We start from the raw sequence: 17,676 nt of genomic DNA, 5'->3' as shown, positions 1-17,676 counted from the left end.
GGGGTGGTAGCCCATAGCCGTCCGCTTTATTGCGTCAAGAATCAAAAATACTGTGGAGTGCTACGTCATTTTTTTAAAATTTATTTATTTTTACACTACTATATGTGTGAGGGACCCAACAGGCAATCACAGACGCTGTCACGCAGAATGGGCGTCTGATTGGCTGTTGGAGTAACCTGGTATCTACCCATACATTCTAGATTCTAGAATGTATGGGCTGGTTTCAGGTTACTCCAGCATCCAATCACAGACACCCACGGACAGCGTCTGTGATTGTGATTTTAACAGTAAAGGAAAACACAGAAAAAAATATTTTATTAGAAATAAAACAGAAGACATTTAGGACTCCCATCTTTATTACTCAAAAAAAAACCCATCCGACGTAGTCCAAATTCAGGCGAGCATGTTCAACTCTGCTATATCTGACTTACAGGACCTTCCATGATGTCATAGCCATGTTACCAGTCTGGTGTGACTGTTGATACCTTGTGGGTTACAGGACCTTCCGTGATGTAATATCCTTGTGACCAGTCTGTAACCCAATATCTGTACAACATTCACAACAAACTGGTCACATGGCTATGACGTCATGGAAGGTCCTGTAAGTCATTGGTGGTTACCAGGGTCACAGCAATGATTGGACCCAGGAGAAAGTCTGCAGGACGCGTTGCGGGACCTGTAAGTATAATGACAATGTTTATTAACTATATTCTTTATTTTACAACCCCCTCCCCGCCCCATCCGATAACTGTAAAGTCCAAGTTCGGTGTTCGGACACAAGGGTGGCGTTCTCAGAACCCGAACTTCTGAAAATGTTTTGGCATGGCTCCCGAACTCGAATATCTGGGGTTCGCCCATCACTAGTCCTAACAAAGTTGATAGTCAACAAATTAAGAAACTGACAGACTCCATGGATCGAATGCTTATGAGTGTTATTGAAAAGTAGGGTGGGAAAATTTACATTCTTCGTTTAGTTGCACACTAATAGTTGCCCAATAGTTACTGTATATTCCGGACTATAAAACTCACTTTTTTTTCCCCCCCAAAAAATGGGGGTAAAATGAGGGTGTGTCTTATGAGCCCACCCAGGTAAGCCACATCCGGATTATAAGAGGCAGATTTGGCGATACTGTGGGCTCTGAGGAGGGGGTATCACTCCAGTGGAGAGGCTCAGGAGGGTCACAGGACGGGATGTCGCAGCGACCGATGCCAGTGATCTGACTGCAGGCTCCATTGAATCGCCCACGGTTGACGCGATGAACTTCAAGAAAATGTCCACAGAGGTGGCGCGTGCGCAGATTTACTTGATGTACTTCAATAAAATGGCCACCAAGTTCTTGTCAACTGTGGGCGATTCAATGGAGCCCGCAGTCAGATCACTTGCACCAGCCGCCGGGATACCCCATCCTGTGACCCTCCTAAACCGCTCCACTGGAGTGGCACCCCTTCCTCAGAGCTCTCAGTATCGCCAAACCTGCCTCTTATGAGTCGCCCCGGGTAAGCTATATCCGGATTATAGGGGTCCTTTGACCCTCCTGAGCCGCTTCACTGCAGTGACACCCCGCAGCCCACGGGTAGATCAATGCCGCCTGCCGAAGTGACACCCCCAACCACGCAGTATTGCCTACCCTCTACTGACCCTCCTGAGCCGCAACACCCCCTTCTCTGAGCCCGCAGCATGAGCCGACTCTGCCTCCAGTGACCCTCCTGAGCCTCTCAACCATGGCCGCGCCCCCTGGTGACCTAATATAAGACCCACTAAGATTATAGACGGACCCTCCATTTAGCATTAAAAAAATGTTTCCTATTTTTCCTTCTCTAAATTAGGGATGCCTATAATCCTCAGTGCATCTTATAAAACAAAAAAATGCGGTATGCCCTCAGATTCTCAAAAGACAAAACCTCACTTTTACTTTCTTAAATATTTAGGTTTCAGATTAATCAACCTTTTGGATTGACCAACAGCATTTTTAGTTGCATAATAATGAAATTAATCAAAAATACAAATTGCCTAATAATTCTGCACACAGTGTATATAATGTAAATATACTGACAGACTCCAGAAGAAATCTCTGATTGCTGAATATGTTACAGCAAAAACTAGTACTGAGCTTTAGGCCATTTTCACAAGCAGCGTTGGTACTGCATATTTTTCTGCAGTGAAATCCTGTTCTCTTGGCCATTTTGAACGTAGCGTTTTATTGCTATTGTACGGCATTTTCGCCTTTTATTTTTTTTTTTAGCGTTTTTTTAATTTTTTTTTGGGTGCAGATTACATGTGTGCTTTATCTATACTACATGCTTGATAATGTTAGTTTTATTTGCAAAACATGCTTAAATAAATACTATTAAAGTGCAGCAAAAACTTTTTTTGGGGCATTTTTTTTCACTTTTTCATTGCTTCATATGGGTGAAAAAACACTGCAGTTCTCAAATTCATTCAGGAGAAAAAAGAAACCTGTGCATGAGATCTCTGAAATGTCATACAGTTTGGTTGAACTGGAAATACTGCTTTTAATTTGCAGGAAAAAAACACACACAAAAAAAAGCTGCATGCGAACATATACTTACAGTTCTACTGATATTACAGCTGTGCTACTCACCAGAACTGTCACTCAGAGGCATACCTGTAACCGCACAGGGGCGTGCATATGAATCATGAGACCCCATAGTAGAAGTCCTCAATGCCTCCTGCCCATGCTCCATAAAAAAAAATAAAAATACATATTTGGCAGAGTCACAAAAGAGCATATCCCATAACTTTGCATCCCTTACAAAGTAATTTTGTTCCTATTGAAGCCCCTTAGTGATCCCATGTACTAAGATGCCCTCATAATAATGAATGTGACCCAATCACAGGATTATGACCCGCAAAGTCCCCCAGAAACAGTATGATATTACTGACATAGCACTTAACACAATTTGATAGCCCCCATACAGCCCTCCTTACAATATAGTGGCCCTTCATACAGTATAGTGGCCCCCACGAAACTTGCCACATTGAATAGTGGTCTGCTTATAATATGATAACCCCCAAACAGCTCTCCATATGTCACGGCCAGGTGGACGGGCAGACCCAGGAGGTGGATCCACTGGGCCGAACTCCTAGATGGTAGTAAAGAGTCCGGTAGCTGGAACACTATAAACAGCAGAACAGTCCGTGCACACGAGTATAGCGGAGAAGTCCCTGGGACCACGGAGTCACGGGTGGTAGTCCGGGTGACGCAGCTCAGGTTCGGAAGCCGAGATGATGTCAGGTGGGGTCCGGAACCTTTGGAGCGAGATGACGGGTCACCGCAGGGATCCGAGATGGTGCGGACTGTCAGGATGGCAGATGGACAGCGTTCGGGGTTCAGGATACGGCAGGACTGGATGGCGAGGCAGGCACGGCTCTACAAGAGAGATAGGTGAGTATATGCACAGAGACACCAGGAGACCTGACTCCTAGCTTAGGAAACACGAAGATCAGGCCCCGCCCCCTTGGACAATAACCCCCTTTATACCCTGTACCTGTTTAGCCTCATTTCCTGTTAATGGACGCTGGCCCTTTAAGAAAGGGTCAGTGACCGCGCGCGCGCCCTAATGCGCATTCGCGCCGCCCGGGTGCCAGAAGCCAGGGAAGGAAGCTGAGAGGAGGACGCAGGGGAGCCGGCCAGGGCCTGGGAAGCCGTCGGGCGCCGGGATCGGAGACCAGGGGGCCTGGGAAGGACGGGCACCGGAGGCTGGAGAGCGGGGAGCGTGGCAGGTGAGCCGGGGAGCGGGGGTGAGGACCCGGGGAGCGGAACCGAGGACCCGGGGAGCGTGACAGTACCCCCCCCCACGCCCCCCTCCCCGCAACCGGGACATGAAGGCACGGATCAGAGGAGTGCCCACGTTCTCCCTGGGCTCCCAGGACCTATCCTCAGGACCATACCCCTCCCAGTCCACCAGGAAGAACTGTCGACCTCGTACGGTCTTCATGGCCACGATATCCCTTACCGCATAGATGTCGTCATCGGCAATAGGTGGAGGAGCCGGACTGGCAGCAGCGGAGAAGGGACCAAGGACAACCGGCTTGAGCAGGGAGACGTGGAATGAGTTGGGTATCCTCATCGTGGCCGGGAGCTGTAGCTTGTAGGAGACCTCATTGATCTTGTTGAGGACTTTAAACGGCCCAATGTAGCGAGGACCCAGCTTGTATGATGGTATCTTCAGGCGGACGTACTGGGAAGCAAGCCAGACGAGATCTCCAGGAGAGAAACACGGAGGGTCCAGACGTTTCTTGTCTGCGTGTCTTTTCATCCGCAGGGAAGCACGCCCAAGGGACGCTTTGTCACCCTGGTCAGAAAAAGACATGGGGTGTGATTGTATGTCATTATTGGTGGACATCCAAGGATGTCATCTAGATACACTACCACACAGATGTAGAGAAGGTCCCGGAACACGTCGTTCACCGGTTCTTGAAAGACGGCAGGAGCGTTACACAGGCCGAAGGGCATCACGCAGTATTCATAATGTCCATCGCGCGTATTGAACGCGGTTTTCCATTCGTCACCAGAGCGGATGCGTACCAGATTGTAAGCACCCCGAAGATCCAGCTTGGTGAACACACGAGCTCCTCTAAGCCGGTCAAACAATTCGGGAATGAGCGGCAGAGGGTACTTGTTTTTTACGGTGATTTGATTCAGACCCCGGTAGTCTATGCATGGGCGTAAGTCGCCCTCTTTCTTCTTGACAAAGAAGAAACCTGCTCCAGCAGGAGAGGAGGATCTCCGAATGAACCCCCTTGCCAGGCTCTCTGAGATGTAAGCAGACATGGCCCTTGTTTCGGCTGGAGATAAAGGATATATGCGTCCTCGTGGTGGTGTTGTTCCTGGGAGCAGGTCGATGGCACAATCGTATGGACGATGTGGCGGCAGTACCTCGGATTCCTTTTTATCAAAGACATCTGCAAAGGACCAATAGGCCGAGGGCAGCCCCGGTAGGTTCTCTGGAACCGGAGGTCGTCGGATGGGTTGTATGGACTTTAGGCACCTCTCATGACACGAAGAGCCCCATCGGGTGATTTCGCCAGTGCCCCAGCTAACTGATGGTTCGTGTGTCCGCAACCATGGAAGTCCCAGCAGGATCTGGTGGGACATGTGTGGGAGAACGTAGAAAGCGATGTTCTCGGTGTGAAGGGCACCGATACGCAGTTCGACCGGCCTGGTGATCCAGGAGATGGTGTCAGAGAGGGGTCTCCCATCCACCGAGGCAATCACTAGGGGCTTGTCGAGTGGAATAACAGGCACCCGGTACTTGTCCACCGTGGCCTGCTGGATGAAATTGCCTGCTGCTCCGGAATCGAGGTAGGCATCAGCCGTGAACCGCGTCTCTCCCGTTGTCACTTGCACTGTCCATGTAACCGGGTCAGAGAGAGTCCCAGCACCTAGGGTGGCCTCTCCTACCAATCCTAGGCTTTGGAGTTTCCCGGCCTCTCTGGACAGGAGCGTAGCAGGTGTGTGCCCTCACCGCAGTAAAAGCAGAGACCCTTGGCGAGCCGCTCTGCTCGACGTTGTTCAGACTGACGCACTCGGTCGATCTGCATGGGCTCGTGGACGGGAGCCCCTGCTGTCGATGACTGAAGTACGGAGGGTTTCTGCGGAGGAGAGGAATGCCGTACTGGACGTCTCTCACGGGACACTTCCTTGGATCGCTCCTGAAAGCGAATGTCCACTCGAGTCGCTAGGGCAATCAGGGCATCCAGGGTGGTCGGTACGTCACGACCCGCCAGCTCGTCTTTAATTCGCCCTGAGAGTCCTTCCCAGAAGGCGGCGGTTAGGGCCTCGTTGTTCCACCACTCGGAGACCAGGGGGCCTGGGAAGGACGGGCACCGGAGGCTGGAGAGCGGGGAGCGTGGCAGGTGAGCCGGGGAGCGGGGGTGAGGACCCGGGGAGCGGAACCGAGGACCCGGGGAGCGTGACAGTACCCCCCCCCACGCCCCCCTCCCCGCAACCGGGACATGAAGGCACGGATCAGAGGAGTGCCCACGTTCTCCCTGGGCTCCCAGGACCTATCCTCAGGACCATACCCCTCCCAGTCCACCAGGAAGAACTGTCGACCTCGTACGGTCTTCATGGCCACGATATCCCTTACCGCATAGATGTCGTCATCGGCAATAGGTGGAGGAGCCGGACTGGCAGCAGCGGAGAAGGGACCAAGGACAACCGGCTTGAGCAGGGAGACGTGGAATGAGTTGGGTATCCTCATCGTGGCCGGGAGCTGTAGCTTGTAGGAGGAGGCCAGTTGAGAATGGCGGAGACCTTCTTGGGATCCATCTGCAGTCCAGTATCAGAGATGATGTACCCCAGAAAGGGGAGAGAAGACTGCTCAAAGACACACTTCTCATACTTTGCGTACAGACGATTCTCTCTCAGTCTTTGTAGAACCAGCTGTACGTTTTCTCTGTGGGTTTGGAGGTCCGGAGAGAAGACAAGGATGTCATCTAGATACACTACCACACAGATGTAGAGAAGGTCCCGGAACACGTCGTTCACCAGTTCTTGAAAGACGGCAGGAGCGTTACACAGGCCGAAGGGCATCACGCAGTATTCATAATGTCCATCGCGCGTATTGAACGCGGTTTTCCATTCGTCACCAGAGCGGATGCGTACCAGATTGTAAGCACCCCGAAGATCCAGCTTGGTGAACACACGAGCTCCTCTAAGCCGGTCAAACAATTCGGGAATGAGCGGCAGAGGGTACTTGTTTTTTACGGTGATTTGATTCAGACCCCGGTAGTCTATGCATGGGCGTAAGTCGCCCTCTTTCTTCTTGACAAAGAAGAAACCTGCTCCAGCAGGAGAGGAGGATCTCCGAATGAACCCCCTTGCCAGGCTCTCTGAGATGTAAGCAGACATGGCCCTTGTTTCGGCTGGAGATAAAGGATATATGCGTCCTCGTGGTGGTGTTGTTCCTGGGAGCAGGTCGATGGCACAATCGTATGGACGATGTGGCGGCAGTACCTCGGATTCCTTTTTATCAAAGACATCTGCAAAGGACCAATAGGCCGAGGGCAGCCCCGGTAGGTTCTCTGGAACCGGAGGTCGTCGGATGGGTTGTATGGACTTTAGGCACCTCTCATGACACGAAGAGCCCCATCGGGTGATTTCGCCAGTGCCCCAGCTAACTGATGGTTCGTGTGTCCGCAACCATGGAAGTCCCAGCAGGATCTGGTGGGACATGTGTGGGAGAACGTAGAAAGCGATGTTCTCGGTGTGAAGGGCACCGATACGCAGTTCGACCGGCCTGGTGATCCAGGAGATGGTGTCAGAGAGGGGTCTCCCATCCACCGAGGCAATCACTAGGGGCTTGTCGAGTGGAATAACAGGCACCCGGTACTTGTCCACCGTGGCCTGCTGGATGAAATTGCCTGCTGCTCCGGAATCGAGGTAGGCATCAGCCGTGAACCGCGTCTCTCCCGTTGTCACTTGCACTGTCCATGTAACCGGGTCAGAGAGAGTCCCAGCACCTAGGGTGGCCTCTCCTACCAATCCTAGGCTTTGGAGTTTCCCGGCCTCTCTGGACAGGAGCGTAGCAGGTGTGTGCCCTCACCGCAGTAAAAGCAGAGACCCTTGGCGAGCCGCTCTGCTCGACGTTGTTCAGACTGACGCACTCGGTCGATCTGCATGGGCTCGTGGACGGGAGCCCCTGCTGTCGATGACTGAAGTACGGAGGGTTTCTGCGGAGGAGAGGAATGCCGTACTGGACGTCTCTCACGGGACACTTCCTTGGATCGCTCCTGAAAGCGAATGTCCACTCGAGTCGCTAGGGCAATCAGGGCATCCAGGGTGGTCGGTACGTCACGACCCGCCAGCTCGTCTTTAATTCGCCCTGAGAGTCCTTCCCAGAAGGCGGCGGTTAGGGCCTCGTTGTTCCACCCGAGTTCTGAGGCCAGGGTGCGAAACCGGATCGCGTATTGACCCACCGTCAGAGTCCCCTGACGTAACCGGAGAAGAGACGAAGCAGACGCGGAGGCGCGTCCGGGCTCATCAAAAGTACCACGGAATGCCTGCAGGAAGTCCTGGATGTTCGTGGTCACAGGATCCCCCTTCTCCCACAAGGGGTTCATCTACGCCAGTGCCTCACCCTCTAGATGGGACATGATGAAGGCGACCTTGGCTTGGTCGGAGGCAAACAAATGCGGCAGCTGCGTGAAATGGAGGGAGCATTGGTTTAAGAATCCCCTGCAGGTCTTGGGGTCTCCGGCGTACCGGGGTGGTGAAGCCAACCGAAGTCTGGTGGTATCTGAAGAAGTCGCCACAGGAGCTGGATCCGTGGATTGACTACTGGAAGCCCGGGATGTTGAAGTCGTAACTGCCGTTTGTAGCGTGTTCAGGCGGGCGTCCACAGAAGACATGAATTGCAGCATGCGGGTCTGGACTTCACGCTGGCGTTGGAGTTCCTCCTGTACGGCTGCTAGTGCTGCAGCGGGATCCATGGCCTGATCTTACTGTCACGGCCAGGTGGACGGGCAGACCCAGGAGGTGGATCCACTGGGCCGAACTCCTAGATGGTAGTAAAGAGTCCGGTAGCTGGAACACTATAAACAGCAGAACAGTCCGTGCACACGAGTATAGCGGAGAAGTCCCTGGGACCACGGAGTCACGGGTGGTAGTCCAGGTGACGCAGCTCAGGTTCGGAAGCCGAGATGATGTCAGGCGGGGTCCGGAACCTTTGGAGCGAGATGACGGGTCACCGCAGGGATCCGAGATGGTGCGGACTGTCAGGATGGCAGATGGACAGCGTTCGGGGTTCAGGATACGGCAGGACTGGATGGCGAGGCAGGCACGGCTCTACAAGAGAGATAGGTGAGTATATGCACAGAGACACCAGGAGACCTGACTCCTAGCTTAGGAAACACGAAGATCAGGCCCCGCCCCCTTGGACAATAACCCCCTTTATACCCTGTACCTGTTTAGCCTCATTTCCTGTTAATGGACGCTGGCCCTTTAAGAAAGGGTCAGTGACCGCGCGCGCGCCCTAATGCGCATGCGCGCCGCCCGGGTGCCAGAAGCCAGGGAAGGAAGCTGAGAGGAGGACGCAGGGGAGCCGGCCAGGGCCTGGGAAGCCGTCGGGCGCCGGGATCGGAGACCAGGGGGCCTGGGAAGGACGGGCACCGGAGGCTGGAGAGCGGGGAGCGTGGCAGGTGAGCCGGGGAGCGGGGGTGAGGACCCGGGGAGCGGAACCGAGGACCCGGGGAGCGTGACACCATACTGTATAATGGCCCTCACACAGCCCTCTAATCAGTGTAATGACCCCTAAATAACCCTCTAAATAGTATGTTTGTTATGATGGCCCAAACACAGCACTCCAAATAGTATGATAGCCCTCCAAGTACCATTATGGCCCCCACATAGCACTCCCTATACTATGATTGCTCCTAAAATAGTATGATGACGCCCACATAGTGCTACAAATAGTATGATTGCCTCTAACATAGCACTGCAAATAGTATGATGGCTTCCATATAGCCCTGCAAATAGTAGGATTGCATCACAAATAGCATGATATCCTCCACATAGCCTTCCAAACGGTATGATGGGCCCCCAGATAGTACTCCAAATATCATGAGGGTCCCCACCATAGCCCTCCAAATAGTATGATGGCCTCCACATAGCCCCCCCAATAATGATGGCCCTTTCAAGTTCCATTTTGACCCCCACATAGCACTCCATATAGTATGTTGGCCTCCAAATAGTATGATGTCCCCCACATAGCCCTTAAAGTAGTCCCTGACAGAAGTTCTGTTGCTTATCCATGTTATGTAAATAAAAGCTTCTAACCTGACTTTAAATTCATCCATTGGTTTCATAAATTACTCTTTTGAAAGCTGAAACCCTCCCAAATTTGGTTTAGGTTATGAAAATAAAGTTGCTGCAAAGCTGAAATATTGATCATTTAATGAAAACAGAAAAGGTCAGATTTTGGCAAGACAAAGGTTTTGTCACCCACAAAGTAATGTGAAATACAAACAAATAATTAACTTCTAATACAAAGATATGTTGCATAACATAATCCGTCACACGACACTGGATTCTGTCGTGTGACAGATTACGACGGAATCCAGCACCATAGACATTCATTATAGCTTGTGACGGATTGTGATGGACACCTGCGGAGTCCATTTTTTTGCCGCTCCAAAAAAACGTTACATTCAGAGTTGCTCCCGCCTGACGGTCAGTCACTAAACGACTGATGCAACGCAAGGCAATCGGTCACAATCTGTCGCTAATAGAAGTCTATGGGGAAAAACTGGACTCCTGTAAAATATTTTGCAGGATACCGTAATTCCTCAAGGCGACGGATTGTGACTGATGCAAAACAACGGAAGTGTGAACCTAGCCTTAGTGGTACACTATACTATGACTGACTGCAGTGCTCACACCACATAAGGGTATGTGCGCACTAGGCGTTTTTTTCACGCTGCGTTTTTATGTGCGTTTTTGTCTCAAAAAACGCACCCGCGGCTAAAAAACGCGACAAAAACGCATGCGTTTTTACCGCGATTTGGTGCGTTTTTTGCTGCATTTTTGCTCACTGCGTTTTTAATCAGTGCACAATGCCATTAAAGATCGTTGATGAAAAAAAAAAAAGGTCTGATGTCATTTCCTTCTTCAAAATGTTCATTGTATGCAGGAGAGCAGACAGCTGCAGAACTAGTGTATGCAGGAGAGCAGACAGCAGCTGCAGAACTACAAGGCTCAGCATCCTCCATCCAGGACTGTATGCAGAAGTTTCTTGCCCAAAAAGAAAAAAAAATGACATGGGCTTCGCTATATTTTTGTATGCTAGCCAGGTACAGCAGGCAGGTACAGGCTGCCCCCAATCCCCACCTGCCTATTTGTACCCGGCTGGGAATCAAAAATATAGGGAAGCCCTTTTTTTTTTTTTTTTTTTTTTTTATTTCATGAATTTCAAGAAATAATTTAAAAAAAAAAATGACATAGGCTTCGCCCAATTTTTGAGTCCAGCCAGGTACAACTAAGCAGCTGGGGATTGGAATCCGCAGTGCAGAGTGCCCATGCTTTCTGGGCACCCCCACTGCGAATTGCAGTCCGCAGCCACCCCAGAAAATGGCGCTTTCATAGAAGCGCCATCTTCTGGCGCTGTATCCAACTCTTCCAGCTGCCCTGATGCCGGGTGGCTCACTGGGTAATAATGGAGTTAGGGCTAGCTGTATATTATCAGCTGGCCCTAAGCCCGAAATTCATGGTGTCACGCCAATATTAGACATGGCCACCACAGAAAAATATTTTTATTAGAAATAAAACACAACACAATTAGTGACTCCATCTTTATTAAAATAAAGAACCCCCCTCCGCAGTAATCCTGGGTCAAGGGTCCTGCGCCGTCCAATCCGGATCCAATATCATCTGATCGGTTTGCTGGAAGGCAGAGCGATCAGATGATGTGTCAGGTTCTAGGGGCTGAAGCACATCACACATCAGCTGATTGTATAAAAGCCGATTATACAATCAGCTGAAGCATCAGTGCAAAAAAAAAAAAAATACTCACGTCTGTGCTGATTACCGGCAGCTCCTGCAGCGATCGGATGAGAGTCTGATCCTGTCCGATCGCTGCAGGAGCTGCCGGTAATCAGCTGATGAAGTCCCCTGACGGCAGGATCAGCTGATAGCCGGATGGGCGCGAAAAAGCCGGCGATACTGCGAGAATTACGATCAGCTGATGCGTCAGGTGACTGCATCAGGTGATCCACCGCCAAGTCCTGCAAGCTTCGTACGTGCCCCGGGGAGACTGCACACAGCCAGAGCGGCAGTACCGGGAGGAGATGGGAGCGGGCATGGCACCGGGACCCTGCAGACAGGTGAGTATATATGACAGTTTATTTTTTTTCTACTGTTCACTTTTGTTTTCGCCGCTGCCTCCACCTCCCGCCCAGACATGGCGCCGCACGGAGCTGACATGGCACCGGGCGGGTTGTGGACGCAGCGGTGACGGTGCCAGGAGGATTCATGCTTCTGTGTTTACCAACAGAAGGAATCCTCTTCCTGTACACGTCACTTTACTGCCCAACCCTTGCGTTTATAGCTGCGTTTTTAGTCATAGAAACGCAGCTATATGCGTTTTTCATTACGTTGTTGAACATCTCATTGAACGCAATGGGTGAAAAACGCAGTGAAAAACGCAGAAATAATTGACATGCTGCATTTTTGTGGTCACCACAAAAATGCAGCTACAAAAAACCGCTGTGTGCGGACAGCACTTCTGAAAACCCATAGACATTGCTGGGGAAGCAATGTCACTGCGTTTTCAGCACAAAAACGCGGTAAAAAACGCCGCTAAAAACGCAGCAAAAACGCCTAGTGCGCACAAGGCCTAACAATGTCAATCAAGACCGCGGAGAATGATGCCGACATTGCGGGAATGTTTGCAATGGAGAATTCAGTATTTAAGAAGGGGTTGTCCAAGTGCTGGGACCCCCATCCAGTTACTAGAGTGAAGGGGCCACAGTACATAATGTAGAGTCACACCAAGTCTTATGAACATCTGCACCAGAAAATATTGTCAATTGCAATAAGTGAAGCCATTTTATGCACATACGTGTCTGTCAGATGCTTTTATGTACCATTGCTAAACTGATTTTGTAACAATTAAAAATGGCAAAAAAAGAGCATTATTCTAAATCATGTTATGTTTTTTTTTTTTCTTTTTTTCTATCCAGTATTGTTTGCCTTCCTGTGTCCATTAAGGAAATGCGATGTAGTAGCGCACATAGTGTGCAACATGGTGAGGGCACTTCTGCGGAAACTCTATTATGTCTTGCGGTTATTTGTCAACCTGTGCATCAAAGCTAAATCCAGTAAGTACATTGCTCTAAAACAGCCAGTCCGGGCCACTCACCCAGGACATTAAATGTCTGGTTACCTTACCTTTTAAGAATTCCAAATTTTATGTAAAAAGAAATAAAGACATATCCATTACTTTTATCCAATTTGCACATCAAAGTTGCCCATTCAAGAAAATGGGTCAGTGAGAAAAATGGATATCCCTTGGATGCCATATGCATGCACCCAAGTGCTGTCTCTTTTACAGAGTAAACAGGAGAAGCTTTGATTTTTAAATGAGAAAAATGGATGAAATACACATTGTAAAACTAACTAAAAATGAATCCATCACAATGAGACAAAACTGTGAATTCTCACACGCCAAAAAAAAGTGTGATGACTCGTGAATTCGGCCTAATGCACAAAATTAAAAATCACGGAATTATCAGTAACTAAAATATGTTTATGAAATATTGAAGTTATTTAAAGGGACTCTGTCAACAGATTTTTGCCAGCATAACGCATATAGTCCTCCATATTCATGAGCGCTGTATAACCCACCTCCAACACTGGCAGCTTTCTGCCTATGCACAGTGTACACAAAAGCTGCCAATCAGTGGTGTGGGTGGAGTTATACAGAACTGTTAGATCTGCAGCAGATAAAAAGTTGAATTTATCAAAAGTATTGAATTTATCAAAAGTACAGAAAGCAGCCTGCATTCCTGGAATTAGGTTCTCTGCCCCTATATCATGATGCTCTGAGATGGGGTAGCAAAAACCTAGTCATAGATTCCCTTTAAATAAGTATTTCTATTCTTTGCAGAAAAGGAGACAGAAACAATTCCATTAGAAGAGGATAGTGAATTGGAGATCTCAGCATTGTGCCCCCAGGTGAGCAATAAGGCTTGATTATTCATAACAGGTTAAGGCAGATTAGACACACCACTTAAATCCAATTGGAAGGCCATTTATTTTCTGATCTGCCACAGGCTCAGATCCAGAAGTAAAGGTGCTGGATTATATGAGGTTTAGGAGCCAGACATAGGTTTGTATGAAAATGCAGACAGATCAGTGTCTCCCGGACCTGCTCTATGGATAACACTGAATCAGGTTTTACCAAAGTGCTCCTATAATGGCTTTTCTGTATAAAAGTAATAGTTATCATCGTCTCTCCAGCTGATAAGTGATAAATACATCCGTGCACACCACAATAACATATCTAGCAGTGATTCATACGCTACTTTACCCAGAAAAATTGCTGTTCTAAAAGACGGTCGACCGTACTGAAATTTGGACTGTACATACTTTGGTTCATGCGAAGTGACAGTGCAATGAATCTCAGCGACGAGAGACATACTCGTCGCTCTGCCGGCCGTCTCCACTAAGAGAGAATTGCTGCATGCCTTTCTGCGCGTCGGTTGTTTGTGTGGTGCATGCATTTCACTTTGCGAGCTTTCCGCTAGACGAGCAAAGCTGTACACAAATTTTGTAATTTGGTTTATGAGCAGGAACTTGCAATACGAGCAAATGCTCACCGCGCACACTTCCGGTTCCATCCTTTCACTGCGCTCTGATCCGCCCCAGCTCTGTGTAAACCTGGAGGTAACTTTCTATCTATAGAGTAGACAGACCGTTATATCCTGGCGCTGCACCTCTGGTGCTTGGCCAGTGATGTTTCCGGCTCAACTGTGTTACGTTCCTGTGAGTGACCTGTGTTCTGTCTTGTCCCATCCTGACATCAGTCTTCCTCTGACCTGATTCGACCTCTGTTTCTCTCCGGACCAGACCTGACCTGTGTCTCCCGTCTTGTCCTTGTCTCCTCCTCTGTTCTCCTTCTGTCCCGAGTACCTCTCTTCTTTCGTCTCTTTGCACATTTCCTTCTGACTTGTGTCCCTGTTCCAGTGCTCGTGCCCTCTAGTGGGCTTGCCTGCTTACTGCTCTTAGGACAGCTTCAGTGCTTCCCTTCAGGGTAGCGTTACATTAGACCAGGCTTGTTTTACTACCCTATCGCCCCTAGTGGTTGGTCTGCTAACTACTCCCTTAGTTAGCTCCAGTGTCTCCTCAGTATAACATTACAAATTCCATTGTACAGTACTGTATGGTATACACTATATTCTGTATACTATACTGTACTGTCAATTTGCACTTATGGATACATATACAGTGGATACAGTACTGTACTTTCTGCTATTTTTGGGTTGTGGAATTATCTGCGTTTTCAATTATTTCCTATGGAAAAATTCGCTTTGATATAACAGTACTTTGGTTTAAGAGCAGACTTCTGGAATGAATAATGCTGGTAAACTGTAGCTTGGAGGAGCGGTTTTTCATTGTGAATTCCTGTTGGAAAACTGAGTGCTTAAAGAGGTGCCAAAGTGAGTTTCTAAAGAAGTCTGGAGGTTGCAATCCGTGCACAGGCTTTCCCAAGAAACAGGCATGTCGTATTCCACATATGTGGAGTGGCCAAGAAAAGTAGAGTCACTGTCGTTCAGGAATTTAAAGGGTCCAATCAAGAGAAGAGAATTCATTGTCAGTTGTTTGACCTAAATTGATGAAAAATAAAACATATTGGACTATATGTGGTACACCAACGATGCCTGGTTTCACCTATTCACCTATGTGACCATGCCAGTTAAAAACAACACCTGTATTTGGGCAGCTGATAATCTGCGCACTGTTCATGAGACTCTACTGCATCTAAAAAAAGTTGGTGTTTGGTGTGTCATTTCCAGGTAATCCATAATTGGCCACATATTTATTGAAGCGACAATGACAGCAGTGTACATGGAATTCTTCCAAACCTTCGACAGTCAGCTGAACAATGAGGAACATAGACTGGGCTACTTCCAACAAGATGGTGCAGTGTGTCACATGATGGTTGTCAGTGTGACAGAGATTAAAGCCTTCTGTGATGACAAAGTAATCTCCAAGGGACTGTGGCCACCAAGATCGCCTGATTTAACACCGCCAGATTTTTTTTCCTTTGGGGACATTTGAAAGGTCAGGTGTACAGTAACCATCCACAAACATTACAGGCACGCCGCGAGAACATACAGTGAGAAATTCAAGCAATGAGCCTAGATGTCCTTCAACCGTATGGAACAGTGCGTGCAGGCGTGCTTGGATGCAAATGGTGGACATTTTCAAACCTGCTTTAAAACATCAGTTTCTCACGATCAACAGTATGTACAGTCCAAACTCCAGTATGACCGATCGTCTTTTAGAAGTTACAGCACTTTTTCCCGTTAAATAAGCGAGTGAATCACTCTGTATAAGGTTCATGTTCTGGCATAATGCATGCAACCGACCTGCTCCTGTGAGCAGAGTGTGAGTTCGTGATGGGTGATGTACTGCAAAACTCGCACGAGATACACGCAAGGGAATCGCAAGTGGGACACCAGCCTTAGGGGGCTTTACACATTGCGACATCGCTTCCGAAATACCGTCGGGGTCACATCGTTAGTGACGCACATCCGGCGCCGGTAACGACATCGCAAAGTGTAAATCCTAGATGCGCCGATAAACGATCGCAAAAGCGTCGAAAATTGGTGATCTGTGTAGCGTCGTTCATTTTCATAATGTCGGGTCGACCGCAGGTACGATGTTGTTTGTCGCTCCTGCAGCTCCACACATCGCTGTGTGTAAACCCGCAGGAGTGACAAACATCTCTTTACCTGCGTCCCGACGGCAATGCGGAAGGGAGAAGGTGGGCGGGATGTTATGTCCCGATCATCTCCGCCCCTCCGCTTATATTGGCCAGCCGATTAGTGATGTCGCGGTGACGTCGTTGTGACGCCGAACGCACCTCCCCCTTGAAGGAGGGATAGTTCGGCAGTCACAGCGACGTCGCCGAGCAGGTATGTGCGTGTGAAGCTACCGTAGCGATAATGTTCGCTACGGCAGCAATCACCACATATCGCATGTGCGACGGGGCGGGTACTATCGCGCTCGGCATCGCTAGCCGATGCTAGCGGTCTCGACGTGTAAAGTACCCCTTAGTGCTGGTTTCCAGACCTTAATCTGTTGTCCTATCAATCCCAGACGGGACCATGAGGTGTGAACCTTATGGGGACTATATGGCTGATAGTCATGGGGTTATGTATCTAACACCAATATGGGGACTCTTTTCTCTGCATCAAATTTATGAGGCTTGTTTTTGTTGGTTCTGATTGGTAATATTTGACAAGTAAGCCTTAAAGGGGTTGTATCATCTTCTTAGGGGTACTTTGCACACTATGACATCGCAAGCCGATGGTAGCGATGCCGAGCGCGATAGTCCCCGCCCCCGTTGCAGCTGCGATATCTTGTGATAGCTGCCGTAGCGAAAATTATCGCTACGGCAGCTTCACATGCACTTACCTGCCCTGCGACGTCGCTCTGGCCGGTGAACTGCCTCCTTCCTAAGGGGAGCGGGTCGTGCGGCGTCACAGCGACGTCACACGGCAGGCAGCCAATAGAAGCAGGGGGGCGGAGATGAGCGGGACATAAACATTCCTTCCTCATTGCAGGCGGGACGCAGGTAAGGCGATGTTCCTCGCTCCTGCGGCTTCACACACAGCGATGTGTGCTGCCGCAGGAACGAGAATCAACATCGTAACATCGGTCCTTCCGAAATTATGGAAATGACCGACGTTACACCGATCATTCGATTTCGACGCTTTTGCGCTCGTTAATCGTAGTAAAAAGGATTCACATACTCCGATGTAGACAGCGACGCCGGATGTGCGTCACTTTCGATTTGCAAAGTACCCCTTAGGCATGAATCGCAGACTAGCTTCACAATTGCAGCCTTTTCTCTGAAACTCCCCTGCATTTCAGAGAAAATAGTTTGCACAAGTAGTTGGGGTCCATAGGCAGAGATGAGACTAGT

The 17,676-nt window shown here is 49.3% G+C and overlaps 1 protein-coding gene across 2 annotated transcripts in view; it reads left to right on the top strand.

Moving 5' to 3' along the window:
* RETREG1 (reticulophagy regulator 1) overlaps window positions 1-17,676 on the top strand; it is a 175,334-nt gene that overhangs the window by 149,264 nt on the left and 8,394 nt on the right. For both annotated transcript variants that reach the window (XM_075314875.1, XM_075314876.1), the window contains 2 exons: window positions 12,704-12,841; window positions 13,630-13,697. In XM_075314875.1, coding sequence (XP_075170990.1) covers window positions 12,704-12,841; window positions 13,630-13,697 — 206 coding nt within the window. The remainder of the gene's footprint in view (window positions 1-12,703; window positions 12,842-13,629; window positions 13,698-17,676) is intronic.

Source organism: Anomaloglossus baeobatrachus, chromosome 6, assembly GCF_048569485.1.
Source record: "Anomaloglossus baeobatrachus isolate aAnoBae1 chromosome 6, aAnoBae1.hap1, whole genome shotgun sequence".
Lineage (NCBI taxonomy): Eukaryota > Metazoa > Chordata > Amphibia > Anura > Aromobatidae > Anomaloglossus > Anomaloglossus baeobatrachus.
Note: the sequence above shows the minus strand (reverse complement) of the source record. Positions and strands in the feature narration are given on the sequence as shown.